The sequence below is a fragment of the Rana temporaria genome, chromosome 4 (assembly GCF_905171775.1).
Source record: "Rana temporaria chromosome 4, aRanTem1.1, whole genome shotgun sequence".
In the NCBI taxonomy this organism is placed as follows: Eukaryota; Metazoa; Chordata; class Amphibia; order Anura; family Ranidae; genus Rana; species Rana temporaria.
The window spans coordinates 130,357,740-130,378,072 of NC_053492.1; the positions used below are offsets into that span (position 1 = coordinate 130,357,740).

Sequence of the window (20,333 nt, forward strand, 5' to 3'; positions counted from 1 at the left end):
CAATAAAAAAATTGAAATTATATAAAGGTGACCTCTATATAAAAAATAATAATTTGAACACATAAATATGAGTGCTAAACTGATAATATGACACTCTCAATTTTCTGGATGCTGTGGATTTCTTTTTCACTTGGAGATTTAAGTTTGAATATATATTCACTTTTTGGACTTTATGGGCCAGATCCACATACATTTAGATAGGCGCAGCGTATGTGAGATACGCTACGCCGCTGTAACTTACATTTGAATTCCTCGAATCCACAAAGAATTTGCGCCGTAAGTTACGGCAGCGTAGTGTATCTCTCGGCGCGTAATTCAAATCGGCGAGTAGGGGGCGTGTTTCATTTGAATGAAGCGCGTCCCCGCGCCGAATGAAATGCGCATGCGTCGTCCAGAAATGTACCGCCGTGCTTTGCGCGAAATTACATCGCAACGACGTCATTTTTTGAACTTAGACGTGAGTTACGTCCATCCCTATTCACGGACGACTTACGCGAAAAAAAAAAAATTCAAATTTCGACGCGGGAACGACGGCCATACTTAACATGGCAATTCTATGTATACGCCGCAAAATACCAGCTTTGACTATACCCCTGGAAATAGCCGACTACAGACGACGTTAGAAAATGCGACGGCCGCGCGTACGTTAGTGGATCGTCGTAAATCGCTAATTTGCATACCCGACGCGTAAAAACGCCACCCAGCGGACGCCGAAGTATTGCATCTTAGATCCGAAGGCGTACGAAGACGAACACCTGTCGGATCTAACCCAGAAGCCGTCGTATCTTGTTTTGAGGATTCATTTCCATGGACGTTTTTGGACGTTTTTACAGCCACTTTTCTGAGCTTTTTTTGCAGCTTAAAAACGGCTCTCCATGTTAGTCTATGGCCTCATGCCCACCATGACGTTTTTGAGCTGTAGATGGCTGAGCCGTTTTTAAGCTGCAAAAAAAAAACCTAGGACCAGTGCGTTCTGAAGCTCCAGCCTTAGAGCTGTAAAAACGCCAGACGTTAAAAAACGCTCAAAAACGTGCAAAAACTAAAAAACGCTACCGCAGCGTTTTTGAGCATTTTGAAGCTGTAAAAAAGGCTAAACAAAGTGGCTGTAAAAACATCCATGGAAATGAAACTTTAAAGACGAATCAAGATTTGTATAAATATAAAAAATAAAAACGTTATTGTTTAAAAAAAAAAAAAAAAAGATTTACATAAAATGTTCATCTGACTACAGTTCTTGATCTACTGATTGTTTTGATTTTGATTTTTTATTATACGCATTGTCTGATTAGTCCAGGATAGTGACAAGTTCACTTTAAATGGTAAATAAAATAATCTTAAATACCCAAGAACATGGTAAATGCACAGCATAAACATGAATAAGGTGCATGTGAGCTTCAGAGGTCCCCTCCCTCCTCATCACGTGTAACAGTAATACTGCTTACAGTAATGGAACTGACAAGACTGTGAAAGTCCAATGAGAATTTTTAAGAGACGTCATATATAGCCAGATGTCCTATTTATATGCTGTAACAGTATGCTAATGGATAAGAACACTTAAAAGAAATCTGAAAACTCTCGAAATAGATGTCTAAATGGAGTTACGAATGACGGTGTGACTTCCTACTGTCTACTTTAAGCCATGATATTCTGGCGTAGAGCTTCATGACTCCATTAAAGCCTGAACACAGAAACAGTATCTATGTGCTAATACACCAGAGGCTACATGAGAGGCTGCAGCTAAAAATAAAAGGTTCTTCGGGGACTAGGGTTTTATTCAGTGCGCAGTGTACACACCAAGGCAGGGCATCACACTAGCCTATCTGCTCCTATCTTGTGTAAACTATAGTCTTTCCAGCTATTTCAATCCTTCTCTATGGCTCGCTATGCATTTTACAATATTCACAACTAGAATAAGCAAGCAACAACAAATGGCATGGGATACTGATCCTGACCGGGGGGTTGGGCAAAAAAGATCTTCCTACATACTGGGAAATTTCATGTGAATTGCATGTTTTTTCCTTTTCCGTAGAAATAGGGAGTAAAGAATTCCTTGCAAAAGCACCATGTGAAAATTATCAGGAACATCGTTTATTGTCCACTTAGGGTTCAGACCAGGGGTGGCCAACCAGTGGCCCGCGGAGCCCTCTGATGTGGCCTGCGACCTCCTGCTCTGGAATGGCGGGTTGGCAAGCCCAGATCGCAGGTTGCCCAACCCGCCATACCACAGCATCAGTGTTGTGAATGAAGCTGGTGGTAGAGGAAGAAAGCGGCTGCGGAGCAGAGCCCCATAAGCCGATGCTTCCTCTACAGCGCTGGCTTTTGCCACAGGAGGAGTCTATGGCAAAGTTCAGCTAACCCGCAGGATAGACACAGGTTCCCTACACTGCACCCATTGTGTGGGTAAACCGCAGCACATCAGTGTGAAAGCAGTCTTAGGCCCTTTTCACACGATCAGCCCAACCAAATGGGACCCTCAATTCACCTCTATAGAGTGACAGGTGTCAGTTTACGCCCGCCTACCTTCAATCAAAAAAACAGAAGGGAATTCATCCCCTTCCATCTGAGCATATCGTAGGGCCTTTAGAGTTGTCGTGACCTGTCATCCGTCCGCTCTGCTCATTGTGGCTCGCGACTAGTTACCAAGTTGCTTAAGTGGCCCTCGCTCTTCAAAAGGTTGTGCACCCCTGGTTTAGACCATGGGTTCTCAACCTGCGGCCCTTCAGCTGTTCAGAAACTACAATCCCCATCATGCCTAGTCATGTCTGTGAATGTCAGAGTTTTACAATGCCTCATAGGATGTGTAGTTCCGCAACAGCTGGAGGGCCGTAGTTTGAGGATCCCTGGTTTAGACCATGGGTGCTCAACCTGCGGCCCTCCAGCTGTTGCAGAACTACAAGTCCCATGAGGCACTGCAAGTTGCTTACAGTTGTAAGCATGACAACGAAAGACAGAGGTGTGATGGGACTTGTAGTTCCTCAACAGCTGGAGGGCCACAGGTTGAGCACCCATGGTTGTTTAGATCTATCTGAACATATATACAGTAAAATGTATAACCACTGTCAAGACGGCCCTCTTCTCTTAACACAGCTCGGCGCTTAGGGGGTTAAAGTAAGGAGTGATAGATCAAATCTGTATATGTATATAATGGGTAACCACCTCAGAATCACATATAAACAGTAAAACCTTGGTTTGAGAGTAACTTGCAAGACAAGCAAAATCTTTAAATAAATTTTGCATTGATATACAAGCGATGTCTTGATATAAGAGTAGAGTCATGACACAACTGAGTATAAAAGAGAAGAGAGGTGCCTCTAAGTTTAGCAATATGGTTATATTTAATGAAGGTACAACATTTAGCAACTCACATGGTTGATGATTAAAACAGGCACATCTAAGTATGCAGGGATCTGGGAAAAAGCTGTCCACATAGACCGTCCTCCGCACCACTATTGATGTCATTCCTTCCATGAGCGGTTTAAGCCTCGCTTTCAGATCGCTCTACTGGAGGGTAGTCTTCCCGGTCACGATTGCAGACTGATATCGGTGAGAGCCGGCGGTGAGGAGCACGGTCTATGTGGACAGCTTTACCCCGGATGCCTCCATACTTAGATGTGCCTCTTTTAATCATCAACCATGTGAGTTGCTAAATGTTGTATCTTCATTAAATGTAACCACATTGCTACACTTAGAGGCGCCTCTATTCTCTTTTATACTCTGTAGCTCCTGCTGGATTTTGCTTCCAATCCTCTTGTGGAGGCTTCCATTTGTGGATGGACATTTTATGGTTACACAAATCACATTGCTATAATCTTTTTATATGGACTATAAACTGAAAGACCTATAAATAAATGGTTGTGGAACGAATCATCTGAGTTTCTATTATTTCTTATGGGGAAATTTGGCTTTGATATACAAGTGCTTTGGATTATAAGCTTGTTTCTGGAACGAATTATGCTTGCAGTCCAAGGTTTTATTGTACATCCATTTCCTGCTGTATTAAGATTTAAAATTCCAACAATGGACAAGTAGATTATTGTTAATGGATAAAAGCAAAGCCATTAAAGTGTTTCGAAGCTCAAAAACAAAAAATGTAAAGACTGGTACAGGTACGTTGAAATATTTAGTATTTCTGTTCTTTGGTTTAGATACTTTACTTTAAATATTTTTTGCACAATGCAGATAGGTTTTCCATCACTTCCTGTCCTGACTCTTCATTGCAGGTGAAACCATACCGTGTTTCTCCGAAAATAAGCCCGGGCCTTATATTAATTTTGGCAACAGAAGACACAGTAGGGCTTATTTTCGGGGTAGGTCTTACCATGTAATGTACGGTCTTCTCTCCCCCACCATCTCCCTGCCTGTCAGGAATCTCCAGTGTGAACCGAGTTAAAATGCTTGTAAAATCCTACAATTTACTATTTTACAGTATTATATAAATGTACATTGTGTGTGTTTCTGTAATATAATTGTGCCAAATACCTTCATTATAGCGCCGCTCTGTGCTTCTGTGACCCGCTGGAGCTTTCTTCCCCGCAATTATATTACAGAAACACATACATTGTACAATATATACTACTGTAATAGAGTGGATTATAGGATTTCACAAGCATTTTAAACTAGGTCTTATTTTCGGGGAAGGGCTTATATTGCAACCCCCTGGAAAATAATGCTAGGTCTTATTTTTGGGGTAGGTCTTATTTTTGGGGAAACACGGTATATGCCATCCCTTGTTTCCCTGAATGCAGTGGAAAGACTGAAAGGTCCCCCAGGGACTTTGAAAGAAGGGAGAATCTGGCACACAGGTTGGATCTCTCCAATTTAGCCTTCTCTGGTAACCACCCAAAACTGAAATATCTTTTGTTAGGGTTGACCCTATAATGCTAGATATATATCTACAGCTAAGATCTGCCTCGATGTCAGATAACATCCAATAGAGAACTGCTACTAATGATTTTTCATGACTAACTTTTTAAACATCATGTTTTGTTTTTTTATTACTGTCAATCACCTGTATGATGAAAAGACTACTGGGCTGACTGGCATACAATTTGAACCCGAATGACAGATTCGATCATTTTTTTTTTTCAACTGTTCAACTAATCAACTTTCACTGTTCCATTAAAATTAAATGTAAAAATTACAGCAGTTATTATTTTTTTTTGCTTCAGCTGAAATTCATGCTGCTGTTGAGGGATCATTCTAATTAGATGTGATATACAGTTCTGCATATGTGTTGGCAGGTTTCAGCACCTATCCTTATTTGTTTCAGCCAGGGGCTCCAGCAGAAAGTTTTCTCCTTAGACTTTCCACCTCTGCTACCAGGGCTGGACTGGGACAGAAATTTGGCCCTTGACTTCATCCAGACTGGCCCAATTTGAGAGGTCTCTCCCATGGCGGCCAGACATACAATTAGGCAGAAGTGAGAAACTCCCAGGCCATAGCTGTTGAGTCAGCTGTCTGTCCCCTCCCCCCATACTCCTCTGTCATCCCCCCTGCTCCTCTGGTCCTCCCCCTGCTTCTTTGTTCCCCCCAGGTGAGTGCTGCGGGGAGAGAGAGACAGAGAGCGGAGGGGGGCGGCAGTCCGCTGTCGCTGAAGCCGGCCCACTGAGCCATCGGCCCACCGGGAAACTCCCTGTAGTCCCAATGGCCAGTCCATCCCTGTCTGTTACTGTATAATATGCAGTTACTCTTCCTGTTGTGTTTCTTGTAGAATAAAAAGGATATCAATCAACAGGGAAAAAATGTTTATAATGGCTACAGAACATATATGTATGGAACGCATCTGGAATGCATCTGGAATGCAGTGACATGCATAAGATAAAAAATAAAAAAAAACAGAAACCACGTCATCAATTGAGTTGAAGAAGATGTGAACTATGCCCATAGGATTACCTTGATTTTGGGCTGTATATGCAGTTGAAGTGTAGTTCAAAATACATCCAACTGTGTTCGGTGTAAAAGGGCCCTTAAGGCCCCTATCACACTGGGGCGTTTTTCAAGCGTTATTCGAGCGAAGCCTCACCTGCAATCCCAATGTGAAAGCCTGAGTGCTTTCAGAGCCCTTTCCCACTGCCAGCGCCCGAAAAAACGCTGGTAAAGCACCGCTAAGACCCTAACGTTTTAGGGCGTTTATGCAGTGCCTCAGTGTGAAAGGGTAAGGCGTTTTTACAGCGCTTTCAATTCATTTCAATGGAGAGGGGCGTTTTTGAAGTGTTTTTTTCAGCGCCCAAAAGCTGCTCCAAAGATGCTGCTTGCAGGACTTTTCTCAACGCCCCGCCAGTGCAACGCCTCAGTGTGAAAGGGCAAGGCATTTTTACAGCGCTTTCAATTCATTTCAATGGAGAGGGGCGTTTTTGGAGCGTTTTTTTCCAGCGCCCAAAAGCTGCTGCTTGCAGGACTCCGTGTTAAAGGGTCCATTGAGAGCGTTTTAATAGCGCTGTTTTTAACACTAAAACGCTTCAGTGTGAAAGGGGTCTAAAGCTAAACTCCAGGCAGCTATAAAGGACGTACATTAATGCAATTCTATATTAGTACATCTTTATATGCATTGTTAAAAGGCAGCTAGTGTTATGCCCTGTAACACACGATCTGAATTTCCGATGGCCTAAAATCCGATGGAATTTTTCGTTGGAATTCCGTTCAAGCTGTCTTGCATACACACTGTCAGACCAAATTCCGACCGTCCAAAACGCGGTGACGTAAAACACTGATACCTCCTTCCCTTTCACACACTTCCAGCACTGGCTCCAGCATCAGCAGCACATCACTGCATTGGACTGGTTGACAATACCTTGGTAATTTGTGTTGGCAAGGCCGCTGGTATCTCCATCATAGGTGGTGCATGTGATAGGATGTTAAGCAACCCAGGATAACAATAGAAAGACAGTTGTCACCCTCATAGGCTTGTGCAAGGGGTGTGCCAGGTGTGCCTGGGCACAACCTAATCCTGGAGTTGGCAACCCATCAATCGTGGGCAGGTGACAGGTAAGCCGTGATCCTTACTTGCCGACCCCCAGGACCTGGACAGGATAGGCGGCTGGAGTGGAAATTAATGGACCGATCTGTATTTTCTTCTGCAGCAGCTGAAAGTAGACTTCTCCTCCTCCTCCTCTCGCCGATATTCAGCGGCCACAGGAGGAAAATACAGGGGATTGGTACCAATGTATGCCACCCCTCTAGTCCCAGTTCCTTTTCTTTCTGCTGCCCAGGTCCCCCTGTGTGCTCACCTGCTCCCACCTATTGTTTTAGGATGACGAGTGGGGAAGAGGCTGGTTAATATGTCACAAAGGCATATGTGTTGGAGCTTTGAGGTGCACACCCTAATACAATAGGCTGCGCACACCTATGGTCTCCCTATAACAGGTCCTTTCTAAACATGGATCTTTATGGTAGGATAACCAGGTAGCTTTGTTTTTATGAAAGTTGCGTATTTAAAGCGGAGGTTCACCCTAAAAACACGTATTTAACATTCCATTCAGCATAATTCCAACATTTACACTATGCCGTTTTTTTTTTTTTGCTGTACATACCGTCTTATTGTTATTTTCCACACGGCTTCCGGGTTCTCACTCCCGCGGGAGTAGGCGTTCCTATGCAAAGACTAGATGATTGACGCCTTGTGAAAAACTTCCCCCGGCGCATAAGGCGCGTCACCAGTTTTCCGAAAGTAGCCGGCTCTATACGGCGCCTGCGCAGTCAGCTCTACATGGCAGGCGCAGGCGCAGTCAGCTCTACACAGCAGGCGCAGGCGCCGTATAGCGCCGTATAGAGCCGACTAGCAGTTCGGCTACTTTTGAAAAACTGGTGACACGCCTTATGCGCCGGGGGGAAGTTTTTCACAAGGCGTCAATCATCTAGTCTCTGCATAGGAACGCCTACTCCCGCGGGAGTGAGAACCCGGAAACCAAGTGGAAAATAACAATAAGACGGTATGTACAGCAAAAAAAAACAAAAAAAAACGGCATAGTGTAAATGTTGGAATTATGCTGAATGGAATGTTAAATACATGTTTTTATGGTGAACCTCCGCTTTAATAGGATTTACATCAAAATTTAAAAACGCATAACATTTTGCCCATGGTGAGTAAATTCTGGTGTATTTCCCCTACCTAGGAAGCCTACAGAAATGCATGGCTGTGCATAGCTGTAAGGCCTCGTACACACGACCGAACATGTCCGCTGAAACTGGTCCGTCGGACCAGTTCCCGCGGACATGTTCGGTCGTGTGTAGGGCCTACCGGACAATTTTCCGGCCGACCGGACAGGTTTGCAGCAGAAAACTGTTTCTTAGCATGCTAAGAAACATGTCCGCTGGAACCATGTCCGCCGGACATGTCCGATGGTCAGTACGACTCATCGGACATGTCCGCTGGCCCGAGAACCCGCGCATGAAGTCGAAGTGATTCGACGCATGCGTGGAAGCATTGAACTTCCGGGTTCGCGCACGTTGCCGCGTCATCGTCGCCGTCACGTCACCGTGTATTCTGTCCGCGGGGATTTTGGTTTGATGGTGTGTACAACCATCAGACCAAAATCTCCGAGCGGACATGTCCGATGAAAACGGTCCGGCGGACCGTTTTCATCGGACAGGTCCGCTCGTCTGTACGCGGCCTAAGTGGGTGCATGCGTAAACACTCGTGTAGCTAAAGATTGTTTTGCAAGAATAGAAAATGTTCTATTCTTGTAAGACCCTCATATGCTATATGAGTGTTTATGTGAAAACAGCTGTTTGCAGCACCTGGGCTTCCCAGCAGGGGGCATACGCCAAAGTTTATGTTGCCTGGGCTCAGGGCACCCGCGTGCAAGAGCCTTTAAGTCGTAATACAAATGTTGTGACTTCTGCTTTATGCATACTGGGCAGATTCCTGCTGATTATTCTATTATGCCATTGTGTCAGCAGTACATTCATAGTTCTAGAACTGTATACTGCAGCTAATATAGAGTGCTTTAAAACTGCCTTGCTTGTTAATGTCCCCATCCTGTTATCAGACCTGGTTAGTTTGCACTATCCTCAGTGTAAGAGATCCACACAGCCTGGCTGATGTACATCTATTATTTATGTCTGAGAAAGACTGGAAATAACCAGTTGTGCACCTGAATAATAACCCTGGGCCAGCAGATAGGTTGATTGATTTAACAAGTGAATTATCCCTGCTTGTTTACTCTGCATTTCTCAGCAGGGCTGATTGCTATGGAAGTGTAAATGTATGCTGTTTGGAAGGCTGCCTTCAGCCCTGGCACTCCAAGAAGGATGTTTGACTTGGCAGTACAAGTATGCCCTACTATTAGGACAATAGACGTGTTCTGGAAAGGTGGCCTCATCGCGCACAGGCCTTTTGATAGGAGTAGGTACCTTTACATTTTAATGATCGGCTGTGCCTCCTGAATTGCATTTACACCTGCGATTAGATGTGAGAACCTCAGAGGGGGTTCCTGTAGCTAGCTGCGGGAGGCAGCCCCATTAAAAGCAGTGGGAAGCTGCTGGCTCCTGCAGCTAGTTATGGTCACTTGCATTTAATCACTTATGCAGCAATCAAATGCGAGCGGTGGGAGCCAGCGTCCTCCCATTGTTTTCAATGTGGCTGCCCCGCAGCTAATCACAGGATCGCTCACTTGGGTTTTCACATCTAATTGGAGTGCGGGTGCATTCACAGGTGTAAATGCACCCTAAAACAGTTATTGGTAGATGAAGACTGAACTACATAAACATAAACCATGCATGGTCAGTGCACCCAGAGTTGATAATATGGTTAAAGTGGATGTAAACCAGAATTGTTTTATTTATTTTTTTGCTGTCACGATGTTCAGTATAAGATTTCCTATCATCTGTGCCCAGTCTTGCCACAAAGAGTTAATTCAGCTCTGAGCAATCCTCTTTTATTGTTCAGTGAAATAAAACGGACTTACAGAGAAAAACCTTGGTCCGTTCCGCCCCCATGCTTCGAGTGACAGGTTATTTACATATCTCATGCACTAGCTTCAGACAGGCATTATTTTTTAATTCCCACCCCCACTCCTTTTCTGAAGTCATGTGGTTACTTTTCTGGATTTTGACTGGATGTTAGTGATCATAGCAGAATTCAGTGTAAGGAATACACAAGAGAAAATGCATGTTGACAAGGGGAGTGTAGAAGTGGGCGGGGAGCCTACTGACATCACGACTCCACCCACCAAGCTCCAGACAACAGATCCACCCACAACATCTGCAGTTTTTTGGTTCTTATAACAGACAGAGGAGAGACATTTGACAGGTAAGGATACATGCAGGAGGCATGTATATCCTTATAGATCAGCACTATGGCAGTAGTTTAGAAAGGATGAGAGTGGGTTTACATGCACTTTAAGGGTGGGTTCTGGATGTATTTTTTTTTATATCCAAGATATGTGATGACTGTAAGCATTATTTACTAAGGTATAATGATTGTTACTTACAATAATGACCATTATTTTTAGTAGTAAGTTGTGGTGGCGGAATTTGGGTAATGTATAGCCAGCTTAAAGTGGTAGTAAATCTGCATTTTAGATTTTTACCTACAGGTAAGCTTATAATAAAGCTTACCTCTGGGTAAAATGAATATCTCCTAAGCGTGCATCGTTTCTAGCGAGCAGTAGTTGGTGACGTCACTGGCGCATGTGCTCTAAGGTAACAGCATACCCGCGACGTTCCTTCAGAGCTGTGTGCTGTACCAATCAGGGAAGGAAGACCGGGTGAAGATGGAAGCCTCTGCAGCGGTGACAGCACACCACTGGAAGGCTTCGTTTCAAGGTCTTTCATAATGTGCTCCCGCAGTAAGCATTATTCACTAAGCTATAATGATTGTTACTTACAATAATGTAATTAGAGGCGCACGGGGCGCGGCCCCCCTATCAATGCGTCCAGCACCTTGATCTACATACAGGACGCTGGACTATGGATTCCAATGGGTGGGTTTGAAGCACGTGATTAGAGCCAGAAGTTTTAATAGGCTTCAAAAAAGGGTGTGACAATAGCATTCACAATAGCGAATGAATATTGTGCTGAGACCCGTTTCCTGATTGGCCAAAACAGGGGGCGATTGTATTGGACGCCTAGGACAAGGAGACGCACAGCGGTAGCCGCCGTGCTGGAGGAGAGGACACCGTAGTCGCTGCGGTCGCCGCCTAGATGGGATCCACCATACTCGAGGACACCGGAGCCGCTGCCCGCCACCTAAATGGGGTAAGTGCCAGACCGACCGGCAGACAGCAGGCTGGGGCTTGGGGGGGGGCATGGGGTGGTTTTTGTTTGCCCCCCCGCCCCCCCCCCCAAAAAAAAAGAAAAAAACACCAGACGCCTCTGGTAGTAAGTATGAAAACATGAAACAAGAGAGTCTGCACTGGTAACATTGGTATCTTGAGGACCAGGGAGGATAGTCTTTGGGTCAGAAGATCCTGGTGCAAGAGTGGTACAAACATTAGAGAGTTAAATTGGCCATACACTGATCGAAATTTTGGTGATCCAGCTGACTTTTGATTAGCTGATGTCTTTGCATGCTCAGCACAAGTTATTTCTTTATTCGACTTCTGTCGAAGGGACAAGCTGGAAAATGTTCCCATCAGCAGCTGCAGCAAGTGATCAGTGCATTATGCTGCTACTAGAATACAATGTCCTGGTGGGGGGTTTCCTCTATCCACATTGTTGTTATGGATGGAGGAAGCGGTTTTTATCGTTTGGCCTATCAGCTGAATGAAAATCCAATGGCACCGCTGCTGTGTCTCAGCCAGTCAGGAGGGAGAGTCCCAAACAATCAAGGCATTCGTGGACAACGCTGGACAGAGAGGGGGCTCAGGTAAGTATTAGGGGGGCTGAAGGGGTATGCTGCACACAGAAGGTTTTTGATCTTAATGCATAGAATGTAATAAAATAAAAAAAAACTCCTGCCTTTACAACCACTTTAAGTTCTGCATATCTGCATTTTATCGCACCACACTGCAGCACAGCCTCAGATTGCATTGAAGTGGAATAGGACACAAGGGAAACAATTGTTTCCTGTGTGTCCTTGTGGTGACAAACATTTTACAATGCAGTAAAATGTCTGTCAGCATACATTGTGTGAGTTGGTCTTTAAATTGTCTCTTTTGTCAAGCCAGGTGGTTCTTGCAGGGCTACCCATGGTTCGAATTTCAGCCACTTCAGCAGCAATCAGCCAAATGCAAGCCATCTATGGGGACCAATAGAGTAGGTCAATACTATCAGTGCTGGAAACTACCAGTGCCAATCTACAATTGCTGAAAGCAATCCCTGGACGGGATGGTTAGAACTAAATTAAAGGAAAATAGCTAAGGGCTCTTTCACACGGAGCGGATCCGTATTGATCCGCTCCGTTAGCCCGTTTGGCTCAGCGGGGATTCCTCCGTAAATCCCCGCTGAGCTGTCGGCGGACAGGGCGGTCCCCGCACACAGTGCAGAGACCGCCCTGTCTCTCCTCCGCTCTCCCCTATGGGGAATCGGATGAATACGGACCGTGTGGACGCGGATGGTTGCGGACGTTAGCGGATGCATCATCCGCTAACGTCTGCAATCCCATAGGGATACATTACAAGTCCGTAAACGGACTTGTAATAAACGGACCGTTTGTCCGTATGTGTGAAAGGGCCCTAATAGTTGACCACAGCACAGCTTGGTGGATGGCATCATTTATTTACAGGAATACAGTACTGCCCTATTCCAACCCCCAGCTTTCTGATGAAACAGTGAAAGAGCAGCAGAAGACTGATGCAATTTTTTTAACACAATTTTTTCCACATTTCAGCATGCTTATTGTCAATACATTTGCATGCAGCACCCCTGATGGGTTTTACTTCCTCTTTATTTCCCTGCAAAAGTAAAGCATAATGGCCTACTATGCATCGCTGTCCCCACTGGCAGGAAGCGTCCATCTTCACCCTCTTCCATCCGGGGCCACAAACTCCGGCTCTGTGACTGCATGTGCCCGGGAGCCGCCAGTCACGGCATAACCCCTTTAGAAATGGCATTATCGTGCCCTTTCTAAAGTGCACACGCCAAAGACATCAGCGCATGGCTTTATTGGAAATATCTCCTAAACCGTGGAGGTTTAGGAGATCTTTCCAGTACCTACAGGTAAGCCTTAATCTAGGCTTACCTGTAGGTAAAAGTGGTTATACAAGGTATACAACCACTTTAAGCTGGCTATACATTACCCAAATTTCACCCACTTCTTGCTAAATCGGACAATACGTTAAATTAGATTTTTAGATTGACTTTTATTGCAGGAGCCGATATATTGACTATTGGAAAATAGTCAACCAAGCAGTGACTGCATCTAATTCGATGAACTCACTGTTCAGTTATTCAGAAGCCGAAGACAATAGCCGGCAGGAGAAATTCCTTTATCCACACTGACTAGCATGGATGGGGGAATTTCTTTTGGTTGCCCCGAGGGGCTTAATAAGAGAAATCTAAAAGTGTATGGCTAGTTTAAAGTGGAACTTTCATCAGAAAATAAAGTACTGATAGAACACTTCAGGCTGGACCCTGTTGCAGATATATCTACGCATATACTTTTCTATACTAGGGGTAGGCAACCTTTGAGGGGTGGAAATATACCTGAGGTAGAGGTTGGTGTCAGCAGGGCAATGGACAGCATCAGTAGGGCAGTGGGCAGTGTCAGTATAAGGCAGAAATTGGTGTCACTAGTTTTTATTTTTAATATTTTTTTTAACAATTTTTTTTCTCCACAATTTGATTTTTTAATATATTTTTACAGCCCTGTTGGGGGGCTTTGTTGAAATATCAGGGTTCTAAATAGACACTTGATGCCTCACATTTGAGACAAAGAAAGGAGATTTTCTGTACCTGAAGGGGGTAAAAATCAACAAGAATGACACAGACTGTGCTGAGGGAACACAGTTGTTGGGGGGGGGGGGGGGGGGGGGGAAATAAATCAGGAGAGGCGACAGGACAAATTCTGCTGCCAGGTAGACACAAAATAGTTATATTTCAAGTATTGTGTCTTATCTCCCTGATTCTCTCTACTTTCTCACTCATCCACAGCCCGTAAACTTCAGGACTGTAAAGTTCCTGCCAGCCTTCCTCTCTAGCTAAGCCAAGACATTCAAACAAGGCTGGAAATGTACATATTTTATTTGAAAGAAAGTGACATATCATTTGTGAAAACAAGAAGAGGGGGAGAGTTTTCAATAAGGAAGTGACGGCTCTGGGCTTCAACAAAATGACAGCCTCCAGCAAGAAGAAACAGGAGCAATGCTGGAGGTTACTTACTGCACACACTAACTTTGGTACCATAATTATCAATGTGGAATGTATGTTCTTTTGCTAAAGAATATTAATTGTTAACAAACTGTTGGTTTGGGTAAAGTTCTGCTTTAAAGGGGTGGTTCACCCTAAAAACTACTTTTTTTATTACACTGGCCCCCCACATTACAATACGATTAAGGCTATTATTATTTTTTTGATGCTGTACATACCTTTGTACAGCATATTCACCCATGGCTTCCGGCTTGCGAGTCCCGCGGGAGTGGGCGTTCCTAACATGTCTGTGATTGACGTTTTGACCAAAAACGAGCTCCCCCATCGCGTAAGCTGCGTCACGGTTGGCGAAAGGAGCCGAACGGCGAGTCGGCGCTATACTGCGCATGCGCATCGCCGTTTGGCTCCTTTCGCCAATCGTGACGCGGCTTACGCGACGGGGGGAGCTAGTTTTTGGTCAAAACGTCAATCACAGACATGTTAGGAACGCCCACTCCCGCAGGACTCGCAAGCCGGAAGCCACGGGTGAATATGCTGTACAAAGGTATGTACAGCATCAAAAAAAAAACAATAGCCTTAATCGTATTTTAATGTGGGGGGCCAGTGTAATAAAAAAAAGTAGTTTTTAGGGTGAACCACCCCTTTAATTCTCCTGCATCTTACATTCTTTGAGCTGAACAGTGAGTCTATACCCCAAGAGGGAGCCCCTTTCTATTTGACCTGTTCGACAGTCATTTGAAGCTACATACTGTATAGGGACTTATCATGAATTCTTATATGCTTTTATACATATTTTAAGATATTTAATTACGTTTTATTTAGCGCTACACTATATTTTTTATATTGTGCACCTAATTGTTTGTAGTTTAGTGCAGTATCTTTATAGAAATTGTATCTTATTTACAATGGAAGGTCTAAGGTAGTCTAATTTAGGATTCCAAGAAAATGAAAGGGAAAAAAAATCTCTCCAGAACACTTCAGCTCTCAGGAATTTTGTTTACTGGCAAAGCAAAACCAAAAAAAAAAAAAAAGAATAAAAACCACCTTGGTAAGCGCACATTTTGCTGGTCTCTGCCTCCACATTATTGAGTAACCTGTGCAGGGTTAAAGTCAGGGGGAGCGAGCCACACAGATGTCAACATTCTGCTGACTTGCTAAATGTTCTTATCCTGCTACAGAGAGCATTGTGTACTAACAGCAGGAAAGCTGACAAAATGCTGTATGTAGTGAATGAGTGGGACTAATGTACTTTCTAAGAACAGGCTTATGTGTGCCATTGTATTCCTCTATTCTCAGTGTGTAAAGTTGGCTGCGTGAGACTTGCTCTATCGCATTTTCTATTAGTGGTTTTTACGACAATGAGGATTATGATGATAATAATATTACAAGTAGAAATATTTTTGTGTAGATGAGTCAGTTCCGTTTTCCTGACTATTTAGGGGAGCAAAGGACATGTGTTTCCACTGACCACAACAGACAACGCTCCAAAAAATAATTTGGCAGCTTCCTATGCATGACTGGTTTGAAGACTACAAATGAGTTCCTTAGGTGTTTATCCTTAGTGTTTATCCTTACCATATTACAATTGTATATCTAGCTATTTTTCTTATGTTTTCATACTGTGGGGAAGGATTAGAAACTCTATTAGGGTATTACCGCAATCCAGGGCTCCAATAGAGAGATTTCACCTCAATTACGATTCTGGTGACAACGGTTTAACCAGACAGGAAATAAAGAGAAATTTCCAACAGCAACACAGAGAGAATTGCATTTTTTTTTGTAGTATGGTGTAGAGCAGGGGTTCCCAACCTTTTGAAGAGCGAGGGCCACTTAAACGACTTAGTAACCGGTCGTGGGCCACGAAGAGCGGACCAGGCAGATGTCTGGTCCGTGTCCGCTCTGAATTTGCAGAGCAGACACAAACACAGCCCACTCTACTGAATGGGCCCTCTTATGCGATCCGCCCAGATGGAAGAGGTGGATTCCCTTTTGTTTATTTTTTTAGCGAATTGGAGGTAGGCGGGTGTAAATGGACACAAGTCCGTCTACATCTGCCGCTCCATAGAGGAGAATGGATGGTCCGATTGGGTTGAACCAATCGTGTGAAAGGGACCTAAGGCTGTTGCTGTCCCAGGCAGAGTGCGAATTAGGTATCACTCCGCCTGTAACAGGAGCTGGTGCTATACAGGAAGCATCGGCTTATGCTGCTCTGCTCCACAGCTGCTTGCTTCCTCTACCACCAGCTTCATTCACAACACTGATGCTCTGGGATGGTAAGTCGGCAACCCATGATCTTGCCTTGCCAATCTGCCATCCCAGAGCAGGAGGTCAAGGGCTACATCAGAGGGCTCCGCGGGCCACATGTGGCTCCCGAGCCCCTGGTTGGGCACCCCTGGCATAGAGGAAGGCTAGATCTCTATTCCGTGTTCTTGTTTTTGTCTTTGTCCTTTTTTCCGATGTTCTCTAATTTCTTGTCTGATTAAACAGATGTCACCATGGGTACATTTTTTTGAACAGAGCCCGGCTAGCAGTAACAACCCAACAGGAGTTCTACCTGTCTCCTATTCTTGCCAAAACTAACAACATATTCTTTATGGGCCCATTTATGCTGGTATTGTCCACTGCATTTTAACCCATGTTATGTTCTGTCTTAACATTCAATGTGATATGGCAGCCCATTCATTAGGATGGGCTGCCTAGTATAATACAAATGACCTACAATTGTACCTGCTGTATTTTTTGTATCATAACACACTGCAATGCATAAGTATAAGACTCACAACATATACTCTCTGTAATTCCTCAAGACTAGATACAGAATATAAAATATCAGTATTATCATGAAATATTATATGAGAACAGAATAAAGGTAAAGAGCACATATTTGATTTTCCTTTCAAGCATTATAGCCTTAAGCCGGGTACACACAGCCTGAATGTCGGGAGACATTTTATGGTTCAAAAAAAAGAAAACATTTAGCTCATGCTGATTTTGACAATCCATCTCCAATGAGATCAATGAATGAGCATGTTTGCACAAGTTGGGGATAACCCACAGACAGTCATTTTATAGGCAATCTCACCCTTGAATTCTATGCAATATAGGACAACATTTACAATTGCAGCATTGCTACCCAAATTACTCATTCTTCAGAGAAACTTTGAAAAAAATCTTCATCTGCATTTGAATTTTTATATTCTCCATCTTTAAGTCATATAATGCTTACAATGTCACAGTGACCCTAATCATTAACTGACTTAAATAGTAAATACCACATAATATGCCAAAGAATACACTTTATAAGATAAGCTTGCAGTCACTATCAAACATATTTTGTTATGATTGGTAAACAATTTGCTATGAGTTAGATGGAATATGAATGTAATACTTACGATCAAGTCCATTGATGTATCGCATTGTAATTTCACAGTGACCCCATACAGCGCTAACAATAGGATAAAGTTTTTTCCCTTTGAATCCTCTGAAGGCAACTCCTAAATATTGTCCATCGACTATGAAGCTAAGAGTCCCCTCATCCATATCTAACACTACCAGCAAGGAGTCTGGGAGTACAAATGATTCATCTGGTTCTAAAAAGACTGGATATGTAACACCAGGTTGGTTTTTACAGTTATGGTAGAGTTTATTTCGTCCTAGGTCCCAGCCCCAAGACTCACTATTGCTTCCTACCAGTGAAGTATATCCAACAGAATGTAAAGGGGAATCAGCAGTTGATACTCCAACAACAGCATGGGTTCCTCTTTGCCTGGTGGGCCAATGAATCTGCCAAACATGAAGGCCCCTCGTATAGCCAACCTTCCCTCGGATGCAGTCTGTACTTTGTGCAACTGGGTGTCGATGGAACGTCAGTCGGTCTTCCTCTTTCACAAAAATATTCAAAGACCGATCCTCATTATTCCATGCATGCTTATACTGAACGTCCAAAGTGGCCATAGGCATATCCAGCAGCATATCTAATCGTGCAGGCTTGCAAAAGTCTGGACCTCTCAGTTCTCTCTTGACTGGTCTGTAAGGTGGATCCCGCACATCCACAGACTTGATGCTCCCTGAGATCTTTTGACCCATTTCTTGTCTGTGGGCTAACAAAAAAAGGGGAAGGGTAAGGGAAGGGAAGGTATTCCTGTGTTTCCTTCTGTTACCTCATGAACACTTTTTATCTGAAAACCCCATTACTTGTCCACTTGCAGCCGTCTTTGGGAGACCTTTAGCAGAATGTCACTCTTCTCAGACCTTATTCCTGGAAGAAAGAAGCAGAATATATTAGAGCACAATGAAACGGCAGAGGAGGGATTACACACGCAAATGCAGATCAATAACCTCAGCCTTGGACTACATGTTCCTAAACACTGTTTATCTTAAAAAAAAAAACTTTCATTTGTCGGACATTGCTTCATTCTCCTTTTATGGCACAATATTTCCAATGCAGACATTCATTTAGTGCTTTGTCTAGAAAGGCCAGCAGGAAGAGATATAAAGTAGATTTTAGCACAGAAAGCTCAATTCAAAGAACTTTTTAACATTATCTGGACAAGATCTAAAAATGTTTTGATGTGCATGTAGTAATGAAAATTTGCATTGTTTAAAGAAAAGGCATGTCAGCAAAGGTTTTGCCCAGAAGGGCATTTTCTGGAATACCTTAAACTGCCTGTCATGGGAGACTTTGCAACTTTGCTAAGACTTCAGAAGCCTCTTTTTGAGATGCACATACATAACTCCATACATCAGCTGTGGGTGACAGTTACACTCCTCCTGGACAGACTCTAAGTGAACGAGTGTCCGGAAAACAAAATGTGCCTGAGAATGTACAGAGCGCACAGTGTGCTTCACAGACAATAACTTCCTCTGATTCATAATGGGATACAGACAAACAGCGCTTTCCTTCCCTCCACCCCTCCACATCAGTCTAGCCAAAGCCTCGCCTTTGGATTTCAGAACATTATTCACATACTTCTAACTAACGGTTCTGCACTGGAGATCAGAGAACACATATTTCTGGTGCTGTGTCAGATATAATACCCTCCTTTTACATTCTGGACTGCAGTCCTTAAACTGGTCACTATAAAAACAACAGTAGCTTTAGTTGTAGAATGCCGCATTAAAAACGCCACATTTTGTATTATTTTTGCGTATTCTAGTGTTAAAGTTTTTTAGCGTTTTTTTATATCAAGACTATACTCCCACAAAGACAAAACCCAGAGAACATTCCCAGCTCAACTCACCAACCAGTCTGCTTACCAACTGAATTAAAGTGGTTGTAAACCCACTTTTTTGACTTTTGCCTACAGGTAAGCCCATAATAAGGCTTACCTGTAGGTATAAAGAATATCTCCTAAACTTGTACGGTTTAGGAGATATTCCCCTCGCAATGCGCCGCTGATTGCAGCGGCGCATGCGCAGGGGGGATCCTCAGCTGAAGGGCCGGCCCCGCCGACCCATGCCGGAATGAAATCTCCCACGAGCATGCGCAGGAGTGACGTCATCGCCGCTCCAGCCAATCACAGACACGCTCGGCTCGGCGTGGACCAGGTAAGTTCCCTACCTCGTTCCGAGGTAAGTATTTCATAATGAGCTAATATGCGGTGCATACTAGCTCATTATGGCTTTTGCCTTGCAGGTGTAAAAAAAAAATGTATATGCGGGTTTACAACCGCTTTAACCTGTCCAACAGTATGCGTTAAAAAAGGGGTTTAGTTAGCAAACATTTGCAAAAGCATGCGTAAGCTGCAGAGCCTCTTCATGGCACCCTGTATTACCTGCAGTCCTAACTCTTGTAAATTTATGAGAGTTTCCAACAGCACATGCATATACTCTCACAAAGTTTATGGCTCAAACATGTTAATAAACACAGAATAGCCAGTTTTTTCAGCGTTTTTCAGAGTTAGAGCGTTTTTTACAGCTGAAAAACTCCTCTTCAACCCTACTAGTTTGGGTTTTTTTCCAGCCAGAAAATGCCCCAGCCAAAAAAACACTGATAAAAGCCTATGTTGCATGGGCACAAAGGATAACATGCTGGGGAGTTTACTGACTGCAGAACAAAACACTTGAAGCCACAAACAGCAGCTGTA

The 20,333-nt window shown here is 43.7% G+C and overlaps 1 protein-coding gene across 2 annotated transcripts in view; it reads right to left on the reverse strand.

The window, feature by feature from the left end:
* The window catches only part of SPSB4 (splA/ryanodine receptor domain and SOCS box containing 4), a 217,599-nt gene that overhangs the window by 111,447 nt on the left and 85,819 nt on the right, over positions 1-20,333 (reverse strand). The window contains exons 1-2 of one of the 2 annotated variants that reach the window (XM_040349059.1): positions 18,904-19,316; positions 17,640-18,505 (exon numbers count right to left, since the gene is read on the reverse strand). In XM_040349059.1, coding sequence (XP_040204993.1) covers positions 17,640-18,333 — 694 coding nt within the window. In that variant the 5' untranslated portion in view covers positions 18,334-18,505; positions 18,904-19,316. Of the gene's footprint in view, positions 1-17,639; positions 18,506-18,903; positions 19,317-20,333 lie in introns of those variants that run through there. The other variant, XM_040349058.1, reaches the window with a different exon arrangement.